Source organism: Hyla sarda, chromosome 1 (genome assembly GCF_029499605.1).
Source record: "Hyla sarda isolate aHylSar1 chromosome 1, aHylSar1.hap1, whole genome shotgun sequence".
Classification (NCBI taxonomy): domain Eukaryota; kingdom Metazoa; phylum Chordata; class Amphibia; order Anura; family Hylidae; genus Hyla; species Hyla sarda.
In genome coordinates, this window is record NC_079189.1 from 617223001 (window position 1) to 617250795 (window position 27795).

At 43.3% G+C, this 27795-nt stretch overlaps 1 protein-coding gene and 1 long non-coding RNA gene across 6 annotated transcripts; one reads left to right on the top strand and one right to left on the bottom strand.

Moving 5' to 3' along the window:
- Nucleotides 1-202: 202 nt before the first annotated feature.
- On the bottom strand, nt 203-27758 carry LOC130312425 (tyrosinase-like). Of its 5 annotated transcripts, XM_056552577.1 has the most exons (6): nt 27539-27758; nt 19591-19694; nt 17917-18731; nt 8873-9083; nt 6364-6505; nt 203-1410 (listed from the first exon to the last, which is right to left on the bottom strand). In XM_056552577.1, exons 3-6 carry the CDS (start codon nt 18697-18699, stop codon nt 1197-1199), a joined length of 1350 nt encoding a protein of 449 aa, XP_056408552.1. In that variant the 5' UTR covers nt 18700-18731; nt 19591-19694; nt 27539-27758; the 3' UTR covers nt 203-1196. The 5 variants fall into 5 exon arrangements, with proteins under 5 accessions (XP_056408552.1, XP_056408550.1, XP_056408551.1 ...); XM_056552575.1 differs by lacking the exon at nt 19591-19694; XM_056552576.1 differs by lacking the exon at nt 19591-19694 and having other exon boundaries at nt 17917-18734.
- LOC130312478 (uncharacterized) lies at nt 18063-26131 on the top strand. Its single transcript, XR_008860597.1, has 3 exons — nt 18063-18148; nt 23758-23950; nt 25823-26131. It is a non-coding gene; the product is annotated as an uncharacterized LOC130312478 (long non-coding RNA).
- Nucleotides 27759-27795: the final 37 nt, after the last annotated feature.

A 27795-nucleotide genomic window follows, 5' to 3' on the forward strand; every position in this document is an offset into this window, starting at 1 on the left:
CCCAATATCTGCCATTAGGGGTAGTTTGGAGGTCCAAGTACACATTGAATGGTTGGCCGGTTGTGTGTGGATGACCTAAAGCCTTGGTCTATTGTGACAGGTAAAGCCGAATATTATTTTTCCAGAGCTCAGGACATCAACTAAGGTTCAAAAGGTTTCTTTATTTTATTTTTAAGAACATTTGTATCTTTTTCTTTTGCACATGTGATCAGTTTATTATATATATGTAGAGAACACACGGTACTTCTGATCAGGGGCTGTTAGCTCCGGGCGTCCAGGGCTTATACATCACATTGTCTTCTAGGTGGTCTGAGTCTCCTTAGGATGGAGATGAGGGTTACACTATAGGAGACATTTGGGGCCATTGGTTCATAGACTCGCTTTTTTATTCTGTTTAGTGCATAAAGTGTTAGGTATTCAACTTGGGGGACACTATTACCTGTGGGGGCACTATTAATAATAGGGGGATCTGGGGGGATCTCTACAATATTACTTTTGAGAAATGTGTGCATTGTCATAATTTGGGATATGCTGCATTGCTCTATTAATATTGGGGGAATAAAAGAAGCACTATTCTAGGTGCAGGGATTTGGGAGACACTAAGCACTACGACAATTGTGGCTACTCTGCCTGGTATGATGGGGGCGCTATGACTGCACTTTTTGGTGTTTTACAGACCCTGGGCACTATTGTTAAGGCCACTTTGCTTGGAACTTTTAGGGGAATTCTTTTTCACACCTTTTCAGATAGCTTTTTCTATCTGTTAAAGGAATACTGTAGTGGAATATAATCCTTTGGACAGGAGATATAATCCTTCGGATAGGCCCCCTCCATGCATCCCATAGAGATACATGCTGCGGCCTCCTGCAGGAGTTGGCACGGTGCTTTCTGTGGACTGCAGCGGCCCAATACAGGAGATCGCGGAGGGTACGACCACTGGAACCATTGCAATCCATATCTGTCAGATAGGGAATACGTTATATTCACTACAGTTCTCCTTTAACAGATGTTGAATGCGTGGCTTTGTGGTACAAGTAAAATTTTTGGGTCCACTATTTTTGGGAAACACTATGTGGAGGGTAATACTGTTAAAGAACAAATATTTTTATGGGTATTATGTAATATCATATTAGATGCAACCTATTTGGCATCGGTACACATGCGCTGGGACCTTTGCTCCTGATTTTTTAGGATTTCTAGGAACCCCCCGCCACCTGATTATAAAGGCGGCAATACTGATCCATGTATGTAAACGTGTATCCGTAGACTGCAGAATTCTGTAGCATGTGTTTATTCATCACGCAGGGGAAGAAGGGCATAGCGCACTCTAATCGTTGATGCCCCAGATGCTGATTATTCGGGTATTTGTCTGGAGTTGCCTTGTTTTTCCGGATCCACACTTCAAACAGCCTGGAAGAGAGCGGAGAAGGATTAAGAATAAAGAGCAGATTACACGCTATGAGATCACCTGTGAATTTTCAAGTGTGAACATCCCTTTTGACAGGAATGCCTTAAAGGGGTACTCCGCTGTTAGACATCTTATCCCCTGTACCGCTGCTGGGCTCTTCCGCAGCCCCCGGTGTTCTAAACAAACATGGGGTTCCTGCGGCAGTGGTTGTGACGTCAAGGCCACCCCCTCTTATGATGTCACACCAAGTCCCCTCAATTCATTTCTATGGGAGGGGGCGTGTTGGCCGACACGCCCCCTCCCATAGACATGAATGGAGGGGGAGTGACGTCACAAGGGGCATGGCTGTGACGTCACGGTCATAACCTCTGGCTCCGAGCGTTCTAAACAAAATGTTCAGATCACTGGAGCACCGGACTACCCCTTTAAATGTGCCAGTTTATCAAAGTGTCTAATCTGGGGAAACTTGTAGTTGGTGCACTCCAAACCAGAATCTTGCATCAAAATTCTTGTGCGTTTCTGGTGCATATAAATCATTCCTCTTTAACAGAGACCACGCTCCCTTTGTCTGATCCAGCAGAAAAACGTCATAAAAGTATATAAAACCCATGATAAATGTGCAAAGTCATGGTCCAAAATTCTGACTGACACATTTGCAATAGTTAATCTGGGCCACTGTGTTTTGTCATTTCTGATGATGTCATCAGAAGAACCGCTTACTGCTCCTGCATCTTTAACTCTGGTCACATGACCATCAACTCATTTCTCATTGGTGGCTTTGGGTTCTTACCCTATCAATCCCGGGTAGAGATGTACAGGAAGAGATATAATAATATTGTATCATACGTAAAAGGTATTCCCCGACATGAAGATCTACTGCCCAAGAGCACTCTGTATGTTATTGAGAAGAGGACATTATACTGAATTAGGACCATAGCTGCCCGAGGACATTATACTGAATCAGGACCATAGCTGCCTGGCTGCGCACCAGATCAGAAGTGGACATCATACTGAATCAGGACCATAGCTGCCCGGCTGAACACCATATTAGAAGTGGACATTATACTGAATTAGGACCATAGCTGCCTGGCTGAGCACCAGATCAGAAGAGGACATCCTACTAAATCAGGACCATAGCTGCCCGGGTGAGCACTGAATCAGAAGAGGACATAATACTAAATCAGGACCATAGCTGCCCGGGTGAGCACTGAATCAGAAGAGGACATAATACTGAATCAGGACCATAGCTGCCCGGCTGAGCACCGAATCAGAAGAGGACATCCTATTAAATCAGGACCATAGCTGCCCGGGTGAGCACTGAATCAGAAGAGGACATCATACTGAATCAGGACCCTAGCTGCCCGGCTGAGCACCAAATCAGAAGACGACCTCATACTGAATCAGGAACATAGCTGCTCGGCTGAGCACTAGATCAGAAGAGGACATCATACTGAATCAGGACCATAGCTGCTCGGCTGAGCACCAGATCAGATGAGGACATCACACCGAATCAGGATCATAGCTGCCCGGCTGAGCACTAGATCAGAAGAGGACATCATACTGAATCAGGACCATAGCTGCTCGGCTGAGCACCAGATCAGAAGAGGACATCATACTGAATCAGGAACATAGCTGCCTGGCTGAGCACTAGATCAGAAGAGGACATCATACTGAATCAGGACCATAGCTGCTCGGCTGAGCACTAGATCAGAAGAGGACATCGTACTGAATCAGGACCATAGCTGCTCGGCTGAGCACCAGATCAGAAGAGGACATCATACTGAATCAGGAACATAGCTGCTCGGCTGAGCACCAGATCAGAAGAGGACATCATACTGAATCAGGACCATAGCTGCCCGGCTGAGCACCAGATCAGAAGAGGACATCATACTGAATCAGGACCATAGCTGCTCGGCTGAGCACCAGATCAGAAGAGGACATCATACTGAATCAGGAACATAGCTGCCCGGCTGAGCACCAGATCAGAAGAGGACATCATACTGAATCAGGAACATAGCTGCCCAGCTGAGCACTAGATCAGAAGAGGACATCATACTGAATCAGGACCATAGCTGCCCGGCTGAGCACCAGATCAGAAGAGGACATCATACTGAATCAGGACCATAGCTGCCCGGCTGAGCACCAGATCAGAAGAGGACATCATACTGAATCAGGGCCATAGCTGCCCGGCTGAGCACCAGATCAGAAGAGGACATAATACTGAATCAGGACCATAGCTGCCCGGCTGAGCACCGATTCAGAAGAGGACATCCTACTAAATCAGGACCATAGCTGCCCGGGTGAGCACAAGATCAGAAGAGGACATCATACTGAATCAGGGCCATAGCTGCCCGGCTGAGCACCAGATCAGAAGAGGACATCATACCGAATCAGGACCATAGCTGCCTGGCTGAGCACCAGATCAGAAGAGGACATCATACTGAATCAGGACCATAGCTGCCTGGCTGAGCACCAGATCAGAAGAGGACATAATACTGAATCAGGACCCAACTGCCCGGCTGAGCACCAGATCAGAAGAGGACATCATACTGAATCAGGACCCTAGCTGCCCGGCTGAGCACCAGATCAGAAGAGGACATCATACTGAATCAGGAACATAGCTGCCTGGCTGAGCACCAGATCAGAAGAGGACATCATACGGAATCAGGACCATAGCTGCCTGGCTGAGCACCAGATCAGAAGAGGACATAATACTGAATCAGGACCCTAGCTGCCCGGCTGAGCACCGAATCAGAAGAGGACATCCTACTAAATCAGGACCATAGCTGCCCGGGTGAGCACCAGATCGCAGAGTCATTAGAGACTAAATGTGAAGGGTCAGAACACAATGAAAAAGGAACATTCCCAAATATCAGTGTCTGGGAGTTAACTGGTGTCACTGTAGAAGCCGTATAGTGCTAAACTGCATAGAACAATTAGAACAGTTCATGGCATAGATAGAACCGGCCCTGTATGTTGAGGTGATATGGATGGAGGAGCAGAGAGGCTTGAGAGAAGTCGTCCTCTAGAGAAGGACATGAGGAGGTTAAGAAGATAGAGAGAAGCTCAGGTGATGTTCTAGACTGGAGGATATAATATGATAATGAAGATAGAGGAGAGGGGCAGCATGTGACAGAACATATGCAAAGGCGATGAAAGTACATGAAGGGAGGTAGAGGACGTTCAGAAGGGGAGTGTGTAAAGGCATCATAAACAAGACTATATGCAAAATCGGGATCTCTCTTTTAAGCTTTAACCTTAGACTAATACCTTAGGATAAACAATGGGTTGTCTAGTGAAAAATACCTATCCCTTATCCACAGGGTAGGAGATAAGGATAAGTATCTGATTATGGAGGGTCTGACCACTGGGACCTCCAGTAATCTTTAAAACAGGGCCCAGGATCTGTAAATTGCTCCCTTAATTTGGATGGGACTGCTGGAGATGCCCAAGTGGTGTGCCCCATTCTTAGGGGGGTCCCAGTGGTCCTATGGATAGGGAATCAGATATTTATTTTACTGCAAAACCCCTTTAACGAGGAAATGTATGGATGATGATCCAGGCTGCGGGAACATTATTATTATTGAGCCGTAATGGTTGGTAGGTGATGACAGGTAGATCTTGGTTATCGAAGTCAGTGTCACCAGTAGATGCATGAGATGAGTGAGAGATAGAAGACCGGTGCACCCGAGCTCCATTGTCTGGTAGGTATCTCATTATAGGGGAGGGAAATGTAATAGTCGTGTCACAATATCATTTGTGTATTAGTATATCAGTGGTCCTGCCGACTACGCCATTTATGTTGGGGTTGTAATCCTGTTCACAGCTTCACTTATTCTGGTAATCCTGGACTAAACCAATTGTTGTGGTTTTGAGGATTTTGCGCAATTACAGAAACAAAGATGGCCCCTTGACCATGTGCTCCTTTGTGAAAGTCCCAAGATGGCCGACAATCTTTTGTAACTGAGGCTGGAGGCCCGGGCTAAATTAATAGAGCATTAATACGTTTACTAACACCCCAAAACACTGATTGAGTTCCGTAAATGATTCGTACCCGGTGTATTGGCAGAATCACTCGTCAACTACCACAGTCAATAATGTTCAATAAAAACATTTATAGCTAAACTAAAAAACATACATACAAGCACCAATGTTATGGAGCATGCATATGTTTAGCAGACTAGCATGGATCTACCCCAGTGATACATATATATACATATATATATATATATATATATATGTAAAGTGCTGAAATGAGACAATCAATATACATATCCATCCCAGACTATGTTACGGTGATGAGGAAAAGATGTGTGGTCAAGAGACCATCTGGCCACTGGAACCCCCACGTGCATTTAGAACTCTGGCTGTGCCATCGGAGGCTCGTGACATCACAGCCACACCCCTGTGTGGCTTCACGTCACGCCCCCTCAATGCAAGTCGATGGGAGGGGGCATGGCTTCCACCACGCCCCCTCCCATAGACTTGCACTGAGGGGGAGGGCGTGACATCCCGAGGGGGCGTGGTTGTGACGTCACGAGCCTCCGGCTCCGCATTGCTCTGTGCATCGGATGACTAGTGTGCCATAGCAGAGATCACGGGGATCCCCAGCTTTGGATAGGGGATAAGATGTTTAGGGGTGGAGTACCCCTTTAAGGACTAAAATCCACTAATGCCCCACCATTTGCTTAGTCTCCGCCTACTCCCCTTCCATTTCCAGTAAGCAGGAAAACAGGTTTTGGCCACGCCTACTGTAAAAGCTATGGGTGTAAAACACAACTATCCTTTTCCATGTCCATAACAGTGTAAATAACAGGAGGCGCTGAGGACTGAATCAGGGACTGAGGTGAGACTATGGAACATTTTGTGTATGTAAAAAAATATGTGACCTATAAATGATAATCTATAATATATCACATAAATACATATTTATTCACGTGAGGACAATGACTTACTTATCTATGTAGGCATGGTGTAATATAAACATGGGGTCATTGGCAGATATGGGAACCTGAGACATTGTCCCCCCAATATAACCATGGAACATATTGTGCATGTTTCTGTCTGTGGTCTTCCCATCCACAGGGTTCACATATCCTGAGAGAAAAGAGAAGAATCAGAATATATGTATTACCAGCAGAGTGCTCAAAGAAAAGCAACAATGACGTCTTGTCCTCATATCCCGACCCCATATCCCAACCTCATATCCCGTCCTCATATCCCGTCCTCATATCCCATTCTCATATCTTGTCCTTATATTCTGTCTTCATAACCCTTCCTCATATCCCATACTCATATCCCGTCCTCATATCCCGACCCCATATCCCAACCTCATATCCCGTCCTCATATCCCGTCCTCATATCCCATTCTCATATCTTGTCCTTATATTCTGTCTTCATAACCCTTCCTCATATCCCAACCTCATATCCTGACCCCATATCCCGTCTTCATATCCCGACCCAAGATCCCGTCCTCATATATGCTCCTCATATCCGTCCTCATATCCCGACCCCATATCTCGTCCTCATATCCCGACCTCATATCCCGTCCTCATATCCCGACCTCAAATCCCGTCCTCATATCCCGACCCCATATCCCATCCTCATATCCCGACCTCATAACCTGACCCCATATCCCATCCTCATATCCCGCCCCCATATCCTGCCCTCATATCCCGACCCCATATCCCAACCTCATGTCCCGACCCCATATCCTGTCCCCATATCCTGTCCTCATATCCTGTCCCCATATCCCGTCCTTGCAAGCTGGAAAGACACACTCAACAGGAGGTGCAGAGCTTGTGGAGTAAGGTACCGGAAGTGAGATATTAGTGGATAGGAGATAGAGATAGATAGATAGATAGATAGATAGATAGATGTGAGATAAATAGATAGATATGAGAAATATAGGAGAAAGATAGATAGATAGATAGATAGATAGATAGTAGTAAAATATGATGCAGCACTCCACAAGTTGCAAAGAAAAGGGTGGTTTTATTCCATCATGTGCATAGACAACGTTTCACCAGTCTCACACTGGCTTTTTCAAGTGAATCATAGTGATACAGGTGGGTATTTATAGACCGCCCACCAGGTCATGTGACATAGGTAATACATGATTGACATATGTAAACAAAGAAGTCCTAGGAGAAAATTGTGCAATCTATAATGCAAACAATCATTTATACAGTGTTGAATTGATATATAGACATCCGATAATCATCTGGTATAAAGATATCAATATTAAGCATAATAAATCAAAAGTGCAGTAGTAGTGATTAATAATTACGTGCAAAGACGTGAATGTCTTCCGGGGTTCTGCCGCGACGTATCCCGATCACAGGCGCCAATGCGCCGAATGTGGTGTGTGCATCGCTGTAGAGTAGAAGTTTTTCCGAGTCCGGATGAGACGTAACACCAGTAGCGCGTCCTCGCATCCGGGTTACCATGGATGCGAGGACGCGCTACTGGTGTTACGTCTCATCCGGACCCGGAAATACTTCTACTCTACAGTGATGCACACACCACATCCGGCGCTTTGGCGCTTGTGATCGGGATACGTCGCGGCAGGACCCCGGAAGGCATTCACGTCTTTGCACGTAATTATTGATCACTACTACTGCACTTTTGATTTATTATGCTTAATATTGATATCTTTATACCAGATGATTATCGGATGTCTATATATCAATTCAACACTGTATAAATGATTGTTTGCATTATGGATTGTACAATTTTCTCCGAGGACTTCTTTGTTTACATATGTCAATCATGTATTACCTATGTCACATGACCTGGTGGGCGGTCTATAAATACCCACCTGTATCACTATGATTCACTTGAAAAAGCCAGTGTGAGACTGGTGAAACGTTGTCTATGCACATGATGGAATAAAACCACCCTTTTCTTTGCAACTTGTGGAGTGCTGCATTGTATTTTACTACTGTTTGGATCGAGGAACCGACGGACCCAGGTTCCAGTTATGCGGGCACCCTTAACCTCACTTTCCTTCTGGATATTGGTTGTGCCCTTTTTATTTGCTTTAGATAGATAGATAGATATGAGATAGATAGATATATATATGAGATAGATAGATAGATATGAGATAGATATAAGATAGATAGATATGAGATAGATAGATATAAGATAGATAGGAGATAGATATATAGATATGAGATAAATAGGAGATAGATAGATATGAGATAGATAGATAGATATGAGATAGATAGATAGATGGATATGAGATAGATGGATATGAGATAGATATATATGAGATAGATAGATAGATAGATAGATAGATATGAGATAGATAGATAGATGGATATGAGATAGATAGATATGAGATAGATTGAAAGTTAGATAGATAAATGTTCCGTGTCTTTTTCCACAGAGACCACTTCTAACATGACCGACATAAACCAACAAACATGGAGGACGATCAGCTGGATCAGTTTTGACCTTTACCTTCTAGAGCATTACGGAAACTGGACTTGGACGTTTTGTCAAATGGTTCCGTGTCAAACATCTTCCACTTCAGTGTCGCCTCTACATCCTGATATGTGGGTATACGAGTTTTTGGGTCCCGTCCTGGTTTTCTCAGCAGATTCTCCACATGGAAACCTCTCTCCGCACTTCGGCAGTAGGCATCAGTGTAGAAGTATCCGCTACAGATGGCCTGCAGGATGACAGAAGAATGGACACATGGAGACGGAAGCTTCTGGTAAGACATAGTGAAGGGACCTCAATGGTGAACACAGAACTGATTCTTATAGTCACCGCCATCCAGGATCAAAAAACGTCCATGATGTTCATAGACAAGACGGAGAGGTCATTACTAGAACTGAACACAATTTTCTAAAATTCAGGTTCACCCAATATTGCTAATCCAAATATGAAGCACTAAAATGTAACTTTTATTATATACCTAAATTAAAGCAAATGAAAATTAAGATCCTATCAGACCAACCTATGTTAAAATCAAAGATCCTGATATATATTCATGTTGGCATGATGAAAGCCATAATTGATTTATCAGAAAACCAATTGCTCCCACCAATCAGGAGACTTGCCGTTAATGGTCCGTTATATGGTTACTAAGGAAAAGATGGGGGGGTGGGGAGGGTGGAGGGGGGGAAAGGGCCTAGGGATGTGTTGGCCTATGGATGGCGGCCTCTACCTACTAGCCCTTTCTACTAGGTCCCTTCACTACCCCTAAACCTAGACGGAGTGATCGCCCTAGAAAGGGCGGCCCCGTACTGGAACCTACCCCTATTGTACTAGCCTTACCCTGTACTATAGACAATGAGGAGGCTCTCTGTCTCACTAGTGGGAGCTATCTATCTCTTAGGATGGGAGAAGGATAGAAATGACCTATTGTCACCACTGTCATAAGGATACCATCTGAGATGGATCTAATTGTAAGGGAATGACAACAATGGTCCGTTGTCACCCCTATCATAAACTGTCGCTGGTACTCTAGATCTTACTAGGTAAATCTATATATGCGGTTATAGTGCAATAGGGTTTTTGTATTGTCTCACCCAGCTACTTGGTATCACATAAATATAACATACATATGATGAAAAAGGATCATAACAGTATAGATAGACTGTAGTATATGTTAAAGCGACAGTAGGATCATACACGAGCACATATTGTGGAGACAGAGCAATAGATGTAACCATGTAACTTATCTGGACCAAAAGTGGAGAAATCGATGATGGGGTGAAACCCCAGCTGTGTCCCGACGCGTTTCTTGCCCTAATCATCAGGGGACAATAAAGGGTGTAAGATGAAATTAGGACCAAGGTTGTCCAGCATGATGGTCAGTTGGGGATAGGGATAAGATGACCAATGTTCCCGCTGCCATGTTGGAATATGGTGTCGGCCATACCTATATACCACGTCCCAATCAGTCCTGGCCAATCATTGATCACCGGGCGATAGACTGACTGGGACTGGGAATACCAGCCAACCAGTGTCTCTCATTCTAACTCCGGACCGCCCTATACCTGTAAGGAGGAAGTCCTTACCTTGTTGGTATACTCCTCGGTGTTCACGTGTATAAAGCATTTACTTCCGGATATCGGTCATGTGACCGATCTAGGTCACATGACCATAGACGTCGGAAGTACATTTGCGCGTGTCATCTAATGTGTTTCATACTCCCGGACTGCGCCGCGCAGGCGCACAGGAGTAATTGTGATAGGTTGATTCCCGCACCTGTGCCTGGCAATGATTGCCGGTGATCCTGCAGTGTCTAAGTGTTGAGACATGCGCATTGAGGCAAAAGTGACACTTAGAAATATTTCCTGCTTGTTTGGAAAAGTGAAAGACAGAGAGACCGTATATACATGGGGGAAACCGATGTGAGTATATTGAATCCTATGTAGGATTAAATGCTTTATCTTCAGGATGGTGATTTACTTCTGTTATAAATAAACCATAAAGCTATGCATATAAGGTCAGATAATGTAATAAAACAAGGGTTATACCTAATATGACAAATGATGTAGCTGGATACTATATTCCAGGATGATATATAGGACAAATGCACACTCTTGTGCTAATAGTCACTGGCAAGGTTTTCAAACACCAAAACTAATTCTACCCTTGATGTGGAGAAAAAGGCTCATGATTTGGCCTATTAATCCCCAGGGGGTACAGTCTTGAGTCATGGAAAGGTAACATCAGCTCTATAAGAAACATGCAAAGGATAACACCTCATTCATCCCCCTAGGGGTGGTCGATTTGAAACGGTGTATCCATCGTGTTTCTTTTTGAAGAAGTCTCTTATCAAAATCCCCACCACGGGGAGAGGGGCGCACAACTTCAATGATGGAGAATTTCAGACATTTGGGATGATTGTTATGTTTATCCCGTAAATGTCAGGCTATCGGGGTTGGGCGTTGGTGTTTGATATCATTGAGGTGTTCACATATACGCCTCCGAAACTCCCGTATTGTTTTACCAATATAGTCAAGAGGGCAATTACACTGGCAGAGATATACTACCCCTTTGGTTCTACAATTTCCAAAATCTCGGATGTCAAAGCTAACACCCATGAATGAACTTGTGACCTGTTTGGTTCTGGCCATATAGGGGCATGCCGTGCAGCCACTGCAAGGAAAATTACCGCAAATGCGTCTATCTAACCATGATCCTGGCAGAGTCGGGCGGGTATAGTGGCTGTGGACAAGTCTGTCCTGAAGACTGCGACCCTTGCGGTACGTTATTAATGGTCGGGAAGATATTACCCTATCAAGAAGGGGGTCAGCCTGGAGGATAGACCAATTTTTTTGGATGATCCCATAAATTTCAGCCGAAAATTCGGCTGAAATTTATGGGATCATCCAAAAAAATTGGTCTATCCTCCAGGCTGACCCCCTTCTTGATAGGGTAAAATCATTGCCAGGCACAGGTGCGGGAATCAACCTATCACAATTACTCCTGTGCGCCTGCGCGGCGCAGTCCGGGAGTATGAAACACATTAGATGACACGCGCAAACGTACTTCCGACGTCTATGGTCATGTGACCTAGATCGGTCACATGACCGATATCCGCAAGTAAATGCTTTATACACGTGAACACCGAGGAGTATACCAACAAGGTAAGGACTTCCTCCTTACAGGTATAGGGCGGTCCGGAGTTAGAATGAGAGACACTGGTTGGCTGGTATTCCCAGTCAGTCTATCGCCCGGTGATCAATGATTGGCCAGGACTGATTGTGACGTGGTATATAGGTATGGCCGACACCATATTCCAACATGGCAGCGGGAACATTGGTCATCTTATCCCTATCCCCAACTGACCATCATGCTGGACAACCTTGGTCCTAATTTCATCTTACACCCTTTATTGTCCCCTGACGATTAGGGCAAGAAACGCGTCGGGACACAGCTGGGGTTTCACCCCATCATCGATTTCTCCACTTTTGGTCCAGATAAGTTACAAGGTTACATCTATTGCTCTGTCTCCACAATATGTGCTCGTGTATGATCCTACTGTCGCTTTAACATATACTACAGTCTATCTATACTGTTATGATCCTTTTTCATCATATGTATGTTATATTTATGTGATACCAAGTAGCTGGGTGAGACAATACAAAAACCCTATTGCACTATAACCGCATATATAGATTTACCTAGTAAGATCTAGAGTACCAGCGACAGTTTATGATAGGGGTGACAACGGACCATTGTTGTCATTCCCTTACAATTAGATCCATCTCAGATGGTATCCTTATGACAGTGGTGACAATAGGTCATTTCTATCCTTCTCCCATCCTAAGAGATAGATAGCTCCCACTAGTGAGACAGAGAGCCTCCTCATTGTCTATAGTACAGGGTAAGGCTAGTACAATAGGGGTAGGTTCCAGTACGGGGCCGCCCTTTCTAGGGCGATCACTCCGTCTAGGTTTAGGGGTAGTGAAGGGACCTAGTAGAAAGGGCTAGTAGGTAGAGGCCGCCATCCATAGGCCAACACATCCCTAGGCCCTTTCCCCCCCTCCACCCTCCCCACCCCCCCATCTTTTCTTTAGTAACCATATAACGGACCATTAACGGCAAGTCTCCTGATTGGTGGGAGCAATTGGTTTTCTGATAAATCAATTATGGCTTTCATCATGCCAACATGAATATATATCTGGATCTTTGATTTTAACATAGGTTGGTCTGATAGGATCTTAATTTTCATTTGCTTTAATTTAGGTATATAATAAAAGTTACATTTTAGTGCTTCATATTTGGATTAGGAATTTTTCGGTTGACACTAAGTGTATCTTATACTCTGTGATAGTTCACCCAATATTGTCAAAAAGTTCAGTTCTGAACAAATACGTTCGTACTGAACCCAGAACTCGCCAATAACCCTAAAAAAAGTGTGGGAACCCAAGATTTTCACTCAAGGGCCGGTCCTGCAGGACTCCTGCTAATGGGAACAGTGTTGCTGCTGTAGAAAAAGTGCAGGATCTCTGTTCCCATGCGTTTCTTCAGGATTTGAGCCCTGGTTTTAAGTTATGGTGACATGCGGTAATCCATGGTGACTATCAGCTTGTTCAAAAACACACTGGCTTCGTAATAATAAAATAAAAGTGCAAAAATGATTTCTTTTTGTTGGCAGATGCACGGATATGTCAGAAGACGCAATAACTTGTTACCATTGTTATAAAAATGATCCATTGTTGAGAGTAGCAACAGGATCGGTGTCCGAAAAAACAAGGTAAAAATATTTTTTTCCTACAAGTTTATATGAGTACTGTGGTGCAGGACAATTTACCCCCCTATCCGCAGGTCAGGGAATAAGTGTCTGATCGCGGGGGTCCGACCACTGGGACCCCACGTGATCTCCTGCACGGCGCCCCGGCTCTCCTCGTGCACGAAGCTATGTCGACCCTCATACAAAGCGGTTGTCAACATGGATCTCTATGGGAGAGCTGGAGATACACAAACACTGTATCTCCAACTGTCCCATAGAGATGAATGGATTGTTGGCCACTGCTTCGAGCAGGGGTTAACACAGCTCTGTTCATGGGGAGAGCCAGGGCACCGTGCAGGAGATCGCTAGGGGTTCCCAGTGGTCGGACCCCCCACGATCAGACACTCCCTTTGGATAGGGGATAAATTGTCTTGCACCATGAAACTCCTTTAAAAGTCAAAAAAAGGTATCCCTCTTATGGGATCATCTGGTGGTGTAGGCCTGTTAGAAGCGGTAACAGGGGTGGTGGTAGAAGAAGCTGCAGCAGTACAGTGCAAAACAAAGTACAGGAGAGAGGGACTAGTGAATGGACAGCAGGGGTAGTGGTAGTACTAGTGAATGGACAGCAGGGGTAGTGGTAGTACTAGTGAATGGATATCAGGAGTAGTGGTAGTACTAGTGAATGGACAGCAGGAGTAGTGGTAGTACTAGTGAATGGACAGCAGGGGTAGTGGTAGTACTAGTGAATGGATATCAGGAGTAGTGGTAGTACTAGTGAATGGACAGCAGGAGTAGTGGTAGTACTAGTGAATGGACATCAGGGGTAGTGGTAGTACTAGTGAATGGATATCAGGAGTAGTGGTAGTACTAGTGAATGGACAGCAGGAGTAGTGGTAGTACTAGTGAATGGACAGCAGGAGTAGTGGTAGTACTAGTGAATGGACAGCAGGAGTAGTGGTAGTACTAGTGAATGGACAGCAGGAGTAGTGGTAGTACTAGTGAATGGACAGCAGGAGTAGTGGTAGTACTAGTGAATGGACATCAGGAGTAGTGGTAGTAGTAGTGAATGGACAGCAGGGGTAGTGGTAGTACTAGTGAATGGATAGCAGGAGTAGTGGTAGTACTAGTGAATGGATAGCAGGAGTAGTGGTAGTACTAGTGAATGGATAGCAGGAGTAGTGGTAGTAGTAGTGAATGGACAGCAGGAGTAGTGGTAGTACTAGTGAATGGACATCAGGTGTAGTGGTAGTACTAGTGAATGGACAGCAGGGGTAGTGGTAGTACTAGTGAATGGACATCAGGTGTAGTGGTAGTACTAGTGAATGGACAGCAGGGGTAGTGGTAGTACTAGTGAATGGACATCAGGTGTAGTGGTAGTACTAGTGAATGGACAGCAAGGGTAGTGGTAGTACTAGTGAATGGACAGCAGGAGTAGTGGTAGTACTAGTGAATGGACAGTAGAGGTAGTGGTAGTACTAGTGAATGGACAGCAGGGGTAGTGGTAGTACTAGTGAATGGACAGCAGGAGTAGTGGTAGTACTAGTGAATGGATAGCAGGAGTAGTGGTAGTACTAGTGAATGGACAGTAGAGGTAGTGGTAGTACTAGTGAATGGACAGCAGGAGTAGTGGTAGTACTAGTGAATGGACAGCAGGGGTAGTGGTAGTACTAGTGAATGGACATCAGGTGTAGTGGTAGTACTAGTGAATGGACATCAGGTGTAGTGGTAGTACTAGTGAATGGACAGCAGGGGTAGTGGTAGTACTAGTGAATGGACATCAGGTGTAGTGGTAGTACTAGTGAATGGACAGCAGGAGTAGTGGTAGTACTAGTGAAGGGACATCAGGTGTAGTGGTAGTACTAGTGAATAGACAGCAGGAGTAGTGGTAGTACTAGTGAGTGAACAGTAGAGGTAGTGGTAGTACTAGTGAATGGACAGCAGGAGTAGTGGTAATACTAGTGAATGGACAGTAGAGGTAGTGGTAGTACTAGTGAATGGACAGTAGAGGTAGTGGTAGTACTAGTGAATGGACAGCAGGAGTAGTGGTAGTACTAGTGAATGGACAGCAGGAGTAGTGGTAGTACTAGTGAATAGATAGCAGGAGTAGTGGTAGTACTAGTGAATGGACAGTAGAGGTAGTGGTAGTACTAGTGAATGGACAGTAGAGGTAGTGGTAGTACTAGTGAATGGACAATAGAGGTAGTGGTAGTACTAGTGAATGGACAGCAGGAGTAGTGGTAGTACTAGTGAATGGACAGCAGGGGTAGTGGTAGTACTAGTGAATGGACAGTAGAGGTAGTGGTAGTACTAGTGAATGGACAGCAGGGGTAGTGGTAGTACTAGTGAATGGACAGCAGGAGTAGTGGTAGTACTAGTGAATGGACAGCAGGAGTAGTGGTAGTACTAGTGAATGGACAGCAGGAGTAGTGGTAGTACTAGTGAATGGATAGCAGGAGTAGTGGTAGTACTAGTGATTGGACAGCAGGAGTAGTGGTAGTACTAGTGAATGGACAGCAGGAGTAGTGGTAGTACTAGTCAATGGACAGTAGAGGTAGTGGTAGTACTAGTGAATGGACAGTAGAGGTAGTGGTAGTACTAGTGAATGGACAGCAGGAGTAGTGGTAGTACTAGTGAATGAACAGTAGAGGTAGTGGTAGTACTAGTGAATGGACAGTAGAGGTAGTGGTAGTACTAGTGAATGGACAGCAGGGGTAGTGGTAGTACTAGTGAATGGACAGTAGAGGTAGTGGTAGTACTAGTGAATGGACAGCAGGGGTAGTGGTAGTACTAGTGAATGGACAGTAGAGGTAGTGGTAGTACTAGTGAATGGACAGCAGGGGTAGTGGTAGTACTAGTGAATGGACAGCAGGAGTAGTGGTAGTACTAGTGAATGGACAGCAGGAGTAGTGGTAGTACTAGTGAATGGACAGCAGGAGTAGTGGTAGTACTAGTGAATGGAAAGCAGGAGTAGTGGTAGTACTAGTGAATGGACAGCAGGAGTAGTGGTAGTACTAGTCAATGGACAGTAGAGGTAGTACTAGTGAATGGACAGTAGAGGTAGTGGTAGTACTAGTGAATGGACAGCAGGAGTAGTGGTAGTACTAGTGAATGGACAGCAGGGGTAGTGGTAGTACTAGTGAATGGACAGTAGACGTAGTGGTAGTACTAGTGAATGGACAGCAGGAGTAGTGGTAGTACTAGTGAATGGACAGCAGGAGTAGTGGTAGTACTAGTGAATGGACAGTAGAAGTAGTGGTAGTACTAGTGAATGGACATCAGGTGTAGTGGTAGTACTAGTGAATGGACAGCAGGAGTAGTGGTAGTACTAGTGAATGGACAGCAGGAGTAGTGGTAGTACTAGTGAATGGATAGCAGGAGTAGTGGTAGTACTAGTGAATGGACAGCAGGAGTAGTGGTAGTACTAGTGAATGGACAGTAGAGGTAGTGGTAGTACTAGTGAATGGACAGCAGGAGTAGTGGTAGTACTAGTGAATGGACAGCAGGAGTAGTGGTAGTACTAGTGAATGGACAGCAGGAGTAGTGGTAGTACTAGTCAATGGATAGCAGGAGTAGTCGTAGTACTTGTGAACGGACAGCAGGAGTAGTGGTAGTACTAGTGAATGGACAGCAGGAGTAGTGGTAGTACTAGTGAATGGACAGCAGGAGTAGTGGTAGTACTAGTGAATGGACAGTAGAGGTAGTGGTAGTACTAGTGAATGGACAGCAGGAGTAGTGGTAGTACTAGTGAATGGACAGCAGGAGTAGTGGTAGTACTAGTGAATGGACAGCAGGAGTAGTGGTAGTACTAGTGAATGGACAGCAGGAGTAGTGGTAGTACTAGTGAATGGACAGCAGGAGTAGTGGTAGTACTAGTGAATGGACAGCAGGAGTAGTGGTAGTACTAGTGAATGGACAGCAGGAGTAGTGGTAGTACTAGTGAATGGACAGCAGGAGTAGTGGTAGTACTAGTGAATGGACAGCAGGAGTAGTGGTAGTACTAGTGAATGGACAGCAGGAGTAGTGGTAGTACTAGTGAATGGACAGCAGGAGTAGTGGTAGTACTAGTGAATGGACAGCAGGAGTAGTGGTAGTCGTTGTGAGTGACATCTAATCAGGCATCTGGCACAGAAGGTATAAATTCCTCACTGATCCATCCCCGATTCATTGATACATTGGATGGTGGACACGACAAAACACTCAGGGCTAACTGAGGCCCTAATCTAACAGTTATGTTGGGGGTGTTCATACTGCCCTCATCTACACAGATTATTGTTATATTCATGACTAAAAAAGTAAAATAGTCACTCACCCCCCAGGAAGAAAAGTACGATGACCCGCCAATGTTGCCTTGTAGGTCATTACTTCCTAGGAATTCTTCATTGCAGATGGAGCATGTATTATTCTCGTGGCTCCAGTCATAATATGGAAGAGCAAAGTCCTCATCTCCTATCAACTCCTGGATCTCTCTTTCCAGGAAGAGCAGCAGTCTCCGATGCCACCCTGGAAAGGCGGGACCTTGGTGGGCATAGCTGGTGTTTGAGGTAAAAGTACTGTTCATCAGTATCGGCTTCATAGAGTAATAATGTATCCAAGAGAAAACGTCATAAATGGTGGCATCGATAAATTTATAGGTGCTGCGGTGATGTCTGTCACCAGTGACCAGGATGACATAGTCTTTACTGATGGTGTATTTGGCCAAAGTGAGGTAACTGAAGAACCTTCTCCTCTCTATAGTGGACAGCTCTCTGATCTCATGCCTCACTAAAGTTTTTTGTCGATCGCAGTTTTCCCCATAATATCCAAACTTGCACTTTCCACAGTCAAATCCACCATAGTTCCCTAAACACTCACAGGAGGACCTGAAGTAGCTATTTGGCCAATTAAGACGGTCATCATAGTACTGGTTATCATCTAAAGTGCGTGTCCACCAATTCAGACAAACACCGCGCATTGCTTCTACTCCACATTCGCTTCCATTCCATAAAGGACAACATATTTCACTATCTAAAGCTTCCTTTGTCATACAGACGCGAGGGAACTGTCCATGTGAACCTCCGATGGCAACAGCCAATAATAGAAGGAGGAGAAGCATTTCTTCTGTGGATAGACCTCCTGAAGACGTGTCTGCTGGGGAAAAAAACAGATGGTCAATCATTCAGATAATAAATATGGAGTGTCAGTGTCAGGCTTCTCTTATAGCTTAATAAACCCTATGGTTATCATTGGTAAGAAATTCTGCAACTCTGAGGTAAGGATCCGTACTGGGTGCAATGGAGACCACAAAGATCTGTAATGGGAGCAATGGAGACCAAGATGATCTGTACTGGAAGAATTGGAGACCACAATGATCTGTACTGGGAGCAATGGAGACCACAAAGATCTGTACTGGGAGCAATGGAGACCAAGATGATCTGTACTGGAAGAATTGGAGACCACAATGATCTGTACTGGGAGCAATGGAGACCACAAAGATCTGTACTGGGAGCAATGGAGCCACAAAGATCTGTACTGGGAGCAATGGAGACCACAATGACCTGTACTGGGAGCAATGGAGACCATGATGATCTGTACTGGGAGCAATGGAGCCACAAAGATCTGTTCTGAAAGCAATGGAGACCACAAAGAGCTGTACTGGGAGCATTGAAGACCAACAAAGATATGTAATGGGGGTAATGGAGACCTTAAAGATCTGTACTGGAAATAATGCTGACCACACAGATCTGTATGGGGAGCAATGTAGAACTCAAAGATCTGTAGTGGGAGTAGTACAGCAGTATACAGACTTCTCAACATTGGAATTGCAGTATCAAGAAGGACAGGCTGTAAAGTTATACAAATTGAGAAAGTATAAGATGTCACTAAGATCTGTAAAGTATCACATTTTCCAGCACCTAGTGCCAACTTGTGGCATGGGAGAGGATCAAGTGTAATAGAGATTGTGCTTAGCAGCATGCATGCCTCCTCCCTCCCCCACCCTCTATACCTTGATTGAGGTACAGGATTCAGTGCTGGAAGTCAAGCAGGGAGGAGTAGGGGAAGAAGGAGGCGTGCTTGCTGCAGCTCAGTCCCGCCTCTATGACGCTTGAGCTTGGAAAGAAAAAATTATTTATAACTATTCAAACATCCATCAGGTAAGAGATAGGCACACGTGTTTTATCTTGGCCCATGTCTGCAACCCCGACCATCATATAAAGCTGAAATCACGGCATATTATATATTTCTTAGTTACCCAACATAAATCACTGAATAGGAAACTAAAACATTACTTTTATTATAGTTTGTTAAAAATATGTGCACAGAAGCCAAAAGACCAGGATGTAAATCATAAAATAATAGAAATCTACAATGCAACAACATGGGCCTATGTGGGGGTAGATAATATCCAACATCTACAGTGCTGTAGCCAGTGATTGGTTGAGCGATCTCTGACGTCCCAGCACCATGGAGATTGGGAACAACAATACCGGAGGAGGATTTAATATAGTTTATTTTCAGCTTCATTATTTATCTTTTATTGATTAAATAATGCTTTATTATTATTATTATTATTATTATTATTATTATTAATAATATTATTGTTATTGTTACTGTAATAATTATTATAATAATTATTATAATTATTATTATTAGCATAATTCATTATGACCCTTTATTTTTTATATTGTGACACCAATGTTCAAAAAGCGGTCAAAAGGGGATCATGGGAACTATAGGCCTGTAAGTAACATCAGTTGTGAATAAGATTTTTGAGGGTTTTCTGAGAGACGCTATTTTGGAGTATCTTAATGAAAATAACCTTTTAAGTCCCCTTTCACACTACTGGTATGTTCCTGCATTCTGACACCTATTATTCAGCAATAACCGGTCATAAAAAAAATGGATGATTACAATTACCAATTTTTGCGGATATTCTGTCAAAATAACGGACATGTGCCATCCGTTATCTCCCGTTATAGTCTGTTATTTTATGTACGTTATTTTAGTTATTTTTAGAAAGGCCTCTGAAAAATAAAAGAATCAATCTAATTGGTTGCTAAGGGCAACTGTTCAACTTTTCCTCAGCACATTTAATCTCCCCCAATGTGTCCAACTAGTGCACCGGAATAGGACATCCACACTGCAGGGAGTAGTACGGAGATCAGATAATATTTATCAAATCTATGTTATGTTAAATCAAAGGATCCAATGCATTTCACTCCCTGAGTGACACGTCTGCCAGTGCACACCAATGTTTACCCCAGCCACTGTCACTACTTACTTGGGTGATCCACCCTAAATGGCATCCTCCAACTGGGCGACTGTCCCTACACTGGACTAAATTTAGGGGCACAAGGATAGTCAAACATACTGGGTCTTGACAAAGGGACACACTAAGTACAAAATCAGCAGACAAGGGGTTGAACCAAAAACAAGCCAAAAAGACAAAACCTAGAGAGGAACCTGGCTTGTTCTGAACAAGGAAGGTAGCGCAGTACAAAGTCAAAATACAAAAGCAAAATCAGGGAACGGACAAACGATCAGGATACAAGGAAGGCTGAGTAGTATACTAAATGCTGACTCACAGACAGACCAATCACCTGCTGGTTTAAATATCCCTCCCTCACAGGTTGTGAGCACATGCACTAAGCTGATTGACCCAGCACCTCCATCTCCTGATTGGTTGTCAGGGTTGTCAGTAATATAACAGACAGCTAAAAACTAAACAGAGCTGGGTGTCAAAGAGACCCCAGGACGCTCCCTGGGAGTTAGGACAGGTATGTTTATAACACCAAGATTGTCAGGGGACCTTTAAGGAGTAAGGCAAGTCCACGTCAATACAGTGGAGATCGCTCTTGGCATCTCTATCATGCCAGCTGTGCAGTAAAATAAGGGCATCTAGTGTCCAAGTCCCATCAGGAATCGAAAATTTTTCATCTGATTACAGTGTTATTTGTAGCTTCACAGAACAGGGATCCCAGCTCTTATGAAACTACAACTCCCACTATGGCCTAAGAAATGATTAGAGCATATTAGGAGTTGTAGTACCATAAACAATGGTAAACCACACAATATCAGCTGCATAAGAGGAAAATTCAGGTTGGCTCCAAGGAGGGACAAATCCATAACAGAATAGACAGTCCTCCAAGTCATAGTATATTTATTAAAAGTATACAGTATATATATATACAGTGGGGCAAAGAAGTATTTAGTCAGCCACCAGTTGTGCAAGTTCTCCCACTTAAAATGATGAGAGGCTGTAATTGTCATCATACATCAACATCAACTATGAGAGACATAATGAGAGAAGAAACATCCATAAAATCACATTGTCTGATTCATAAAAAATGTATTTGCAAATTATGGTGGAAAATAAGTATTTGGTCACCTACAAAGAAGAAAGATTTCTGCCTCTCCCAGACCTGTAACTTCTTCTTTAAGAGTCTCCTCTGTCCTCCACTCGTTACCTGTATTAATGTCTCCTGTATGAACTTGTTATCAGTATATAAGACACCTGTCCACAACCTCAAACAGTCACACTCCAATCTTCACTATGGCCAAGACCAAAGAGCTGTCCAAGGACACCAGAAACAAAATTGTAGACCTGCACTAGGCTGGAAAGACTGAATCTGCAAAAGGCAAGCAGCTTGGTGTGAAGAAATCAACTGTGGGAGCAATTATTAGAAAATGGAAGAAATACAAGATCACTGATAATCTCCCTCCATCTGGGGCTCCACGCATCTCACCCCGTAGTGTCAAAATGATCACAAGAATGGTGAGCAAAAATCCCAGAACCATACGGGGGGACCTAGTGAATGACCTGCAGAGAGATGGGACCAAAATAACAAAGGCTACCATCAGTAACACACTACGCCACCAGGGACTCAAATCATGCAGTGCCAGATGTGTCCCACTGCTTAAGCCAGTACATGTCTGGGCCTGTCTGAAGTTTGCTAGAGAGCATTTGGATGATCCAGAAGAGGATTGGGAGAATGTCATATGGTCAGATGAAACCAAAATAGAACTTTTTGGTAAAAACTCAACTTGGCGTGTTTGGAGCAGAAAGAATACTGAGTTGCATCCAAAGAACACCATACCTACCGTGAAGTATGGGGGTGGAAACATCATGCTTTGGGGCTGTTTTTCTGCTACGGGACAAGGACAACTGATCCGTGTAAAGGAAATAATGAATGGGGACATGTATCATGAGATTTTGATTGAAAACCTCCTTCCATTAGCAAAGGCATTGAAGATGAAATGTGGCTGGGTCTTTCAGCATGGCAATGATCCCAAACACACCGCCTGGGCAATGAAAGAGTGGCTTTGTAAGAAGCATTTCAAGGTCCTGGAGTGGCCCAGCCAGTCTCCAGATCTCAACCCCATAGAAAACCTTTGGAGGGAGTTGAAAGTCTGTGTTGCCCAGCGACAGCCCCAAAACATCACTGCTCTAGAGGAGATCTGCATGTAGGAATGGGCCAAAATACCAGCAACAGTGTGTGATAACCTTGTGAAGACAGAAAACATGTGACCTCTGTCATTGCCAACAAAGGGGATATAACAAAGTATTGAGATGAACTTTTCTTATTCACCAAATACTTATTTTCCACAATAATTTGCAAATAAATTCTTTAAAAATCAGACAATGTGATTTTATGGATTTTTTCTCTTTATGTCTATCATAGTTGAGGTTATAACCTATGATGGAAATTACAGCCTCTTATCTTTATAAGGGGGAGAACTTTTACAATTGGCTAAATACTTTTTTAGCCCAAATAAATGAAATAAATAATAAATAAATTAAAATAACAGTAAACAGGAAAGATAATAAAGATTATAAAAATTACAATAAAATAAAAGTTATAAAAATAAAAGTTATAAAAATAAAATAAAGTTATAAAATCATAATAATAAAAGTAAAATGCATAGTAACTTCATGAAGCAGATCACCCAGATGGGCACAAGCACAGGACCCGTCACCTCATAGGTTTACAGCCTGCAGGTGACGGGGCATGGAGAAGGTCCCAAACAAAATGTAGTGTCTAGCTGGACCCAAAGATTTCTATTTCTTCATTTGAACCTTCTGGAGTTAGACTTTCGAAGTCAAAGATCTTACAGGACTCAGCTCTAGACATTGCAGAAATATAATCTCCTCCTCTCTAATCTTTCTTCACAGATTCAAGGGTCCCGAAAACTATTTTGGATGGATCCATGTCATAGTAAGTTTTGAAATGGACCAAATGGGCGTGTTTATCACTAGCCCTCCTTATGTTGTGAAAATGGGGGTTTTAAGTTCTCCTTATGTGCGACCAATATATTGTGTTTGATATGGACATTCCAGGATATAAAGAATTCTTTTTGAGTTACAGGTCAGTGGCTTCTTAATTTTCCATTTGAAATTATTTGTTTTTTAAATAACTTTAAGCATTTTTTTAAAAGAAAAAATATACAATTAATGTACAGTTAGAACAGGATCCACATCTATGGAAACCGCCTGAGGATAACCATGTTTTACCCTGTTCACTTTGAGCTTGTCTTTTGATAATTGGGGCCACTTTGACGCCTAAATTGGGTGTTTTCGTAAAAATGATTGGTGGATTTTTTGGGAGTATTGGAGCTAGTGTCTTGTCACTATAGGCAAAATGCCAATTTTTCTAAATAATTTTTGAAACTGTTTTGTGATTTTAATTGAAAGGGAGTATTAATTTGTGAGTATTTTGTATATCTGTCTTTTGACTATAATCCTTACTTTTATCCTCAAATTTTTTTTAATTTGAAAACATCTTCCAAAGAATTCTTCAACAATGCTTTAGAATATTCTTTGCATCTAAATGCTTCAATCAATTCTTGTGCCTCCTCATCAAATTGGTTTTCAGATGTGCAATTCCTTTTCGATCTCCTAAACTGACTACCTATGACTGTTAAAGGGGTACTCCGCCCCAGGACATCTTATGCCTTATCCAAAGGATAGGGGATAAGATGTCAGATTGCGGGGGTCCCGCAGCTAAGGACCCCCGGGATCTTGGCTGCAGCACCCCGCTTTCATTACTGCACAGAGCAAACTCGCTCTGTGCGTAATGACGGGCGATACAGAGGCCGGAGCATTGTGACATCACGGCTCTGCCCCCTCGTGACATCACGGCCCGTCCCTTAATGCAAGTCTATGGGAGGGGGCGTGACAGCCGCCACGCCCTCTCCCATATACTTGTATTGAGGTGCGGACCGTGACATCACGAGGGGGCGGAGCCATGATGTCACGATGCTCCTGCCCCTGTATTGCCCGTCATTACGCACAGAGCAAGTTTGCTCTGTGCAGTAATGATAGAAAGGTGCCGGAGCTAAGATCCCCTCTAAGATCTGACATCTTATCCCCTATCCTTTGGATAGGGGATAAGATGTCCTGTGGCGGAGTACCCCTTTAAGCAGCCATCTCAGGAGAATAGAATATAACTATTTCTAGCTATTGTTTTTTTTATATGTACAGCTGACTAGTTTTGTATTGTTATCTGTTATTAGTAAATTGAGGAATTCCACTGATTTATGACTGACATGGAGATCAGAATGTTATATTATATATAATTAATGTTTAGATTTCTCAGAAACAGTTCTAATTCATCTCTTGTCCTATTCCAAATTATTATAACGTCGTCAACGTATCTTTTCCATAGCACCTGTTTTGGTAAGATAGTAAAATGTTGCCAATTTGCCATGAACAAATTGGCATAACTGGGTGCGAACCTGGTGCCCATGGCTTTTCCTGTGATCATAAAACATAACATAAAATGTATTTGTTGACCTGTGAAATGTGCTAGTTTGAGAAAATGTTCTACAGCCTATAGTCGGAAATCTATAAAAAGAGGTCTGGTAGGGAGACACCTAGTGGTCATTTTTTCAAAGTGGAAAATGAACTAGAAAGATGCATATTTTTTAATAACATGCCAATTTTTTTTATTTTTGTTGTGTTTCTAAAATAAAATACATTTTTCTCTAATAGGCTTTTTAATGTATTATACTAATGTGTATGTTTATATTATATTACATATTGTTAGGATTGAAGCCTTAGACATTTGTTGCCATTTGATATACATATTGTTTAGTTCCGAATTTTTTATTACTTAACTTTTTTATTAGAAATATTGTAGTCTGTATCCATAAAAGTCTCCTTTTCATGTTAGTGATCCAGTTCGGGTTTTATACCTATTCTGAATGAAAATAGTAACTTCTCCAATCTTTATCTATAGATAGATGCTGGTGGGACAACTACCAACATCATGCTTATACCTGTGCTGCTGAAGAAAGGACAGTAGTGCTGAAATGCGTCTAGCCTGGTTTATCACATTTGGGACATCATTTATTTATTTTATGTATTTATTATAATCTTAGCCACTGCAGTGTGTCGGCATTATCTGACAGCGGAGATTACTGCCGGGAACCACGAGGTGTAGCATCCAGAACATCACCGCTCCAAAAAAGTAAAAAAAAAATGCTGCTGCACAGACTAAACAAACTACAGACTGATGCTGCAGAAACAGACCCAATCTCCTCTCCTGCCGGAGTGTAAAGATATTAAAGGACAACTGCAGGTGTACACTTTTATATATTCCTGTGCCCGGGCCTCAAAAATAAACGTATACATACCTTCCTACGAGCCCCCGTTGGTCCGGCACAGGCCTCACGGTGCGGTAGTGCTGACATGATTCCACTTCCTGGGGACAGGGACGTCGCAGAACCATCGGCGTATCACCGGCCGCAGCGATGTCCCGCCCCGGCCGGTGATAGGATGAGCCCACTGTCATGTAAGGATCTCTGGCCGGCTTCTTACATGACAGTGGGCTCAGCCTATCACCGGCCGGGCGGGACATCACTGCGGCCGGTGATACGAAGACAGCTCTGCAGCGTCCCCAGGAAGTGGAATGACGTCAGCACTGCCGTACCGTGAGGCCTGTGCCGGACCAATGGGGGCTCGTAGGAAGGTATGTATAAGTTTATTTTGTTTATTTTTGAGGCCCGGGCACGGTAATATATAAAAGTGTACCACCACAGTTGTCCTTTAAATGAATGTTCAGCCAACCCACAAGGGAGGAGTGGGGTGTATTTGATGAACCATATATGTATATTTATGGACACTCAATAATAGAAGATATTCTCAAACACGCCCTCAGACACACCCATAGTTATGGTGTATAAGCTCACACGTCAAAACTGACGAAGCTCAGAACATTGAGAGAAGAAAGGTCACGAGGAACCTTGAGAGCAGAGAAAAAAGGACACATGAAGACGTCAAGACGACTGACCAGATGAAAAGGTCGGCCATCTTGGACAAGGAAGCAAGATGAATCTAACATTTTGTATGAACTGACTAGGCTGAGATGGTGAGAGGAGATTAATCTATGCCATTTGCCTTTACCATTCCTATGAAACTCCTACATAGTATATCTTTAGTCTAATACTGTAGATTGTACTGAGAGACAATGGGGAAGATTTATCAAAATCTGTGCAAAGGAAAAGTTGCCCAGTTGCCCATAGCAACCAATCAGATCGCTTCTTTCATTTTGCAGAGGCCTTGTTAAAAATGAAAGAAGCGAGCTGATTGGTTGCTATGGGCAACTGGGCAACTATTCCTCTGGACAGGTTCTGATAAATCTCCCCCTCTATATGTATGTGAACCGCCATTTTTACTCAATAATTAATAAATAACCCATTATTTTTTTTATATAAGAAGCCTGACATGATCATTTCTCCATCGTAGATAAGAAATGTTTTCTTGAATTTGACATTTCTAACAGCCCTGAATTCCATGTAGATGTCCCCGAACAATGTTAAAAATAATAAACTAAAATAACAATATAGGAATTTATAAGCTGCAGTTTTTCTTACTACTATAGTAGTTATATGTGATAGTGCCCTATAATAATAACCTACAACTAGGAGGGGACATCTAGAGCCATCGTTATTACCTTATACCGGAGAGCTGGAGATGTGAGGATGAAGGTGAAGCCGGTCGTGTCTGGAGAAGGTTCCGGTCCTGGTCTTATATACTGTGAAGGTTCATCAGACTCAGGATCACTGCCCTCAGACAATAATATTCTGACACAAACAATATTTGGCACAGAAGACTTCATACGGGGTAGAGAGCAACAATAACTCTTCTCCGGGAAACAACATCAATGGCTTTGTGTTTTTTTGGCACTGAGATGTTGTCCAGGTGGAACAA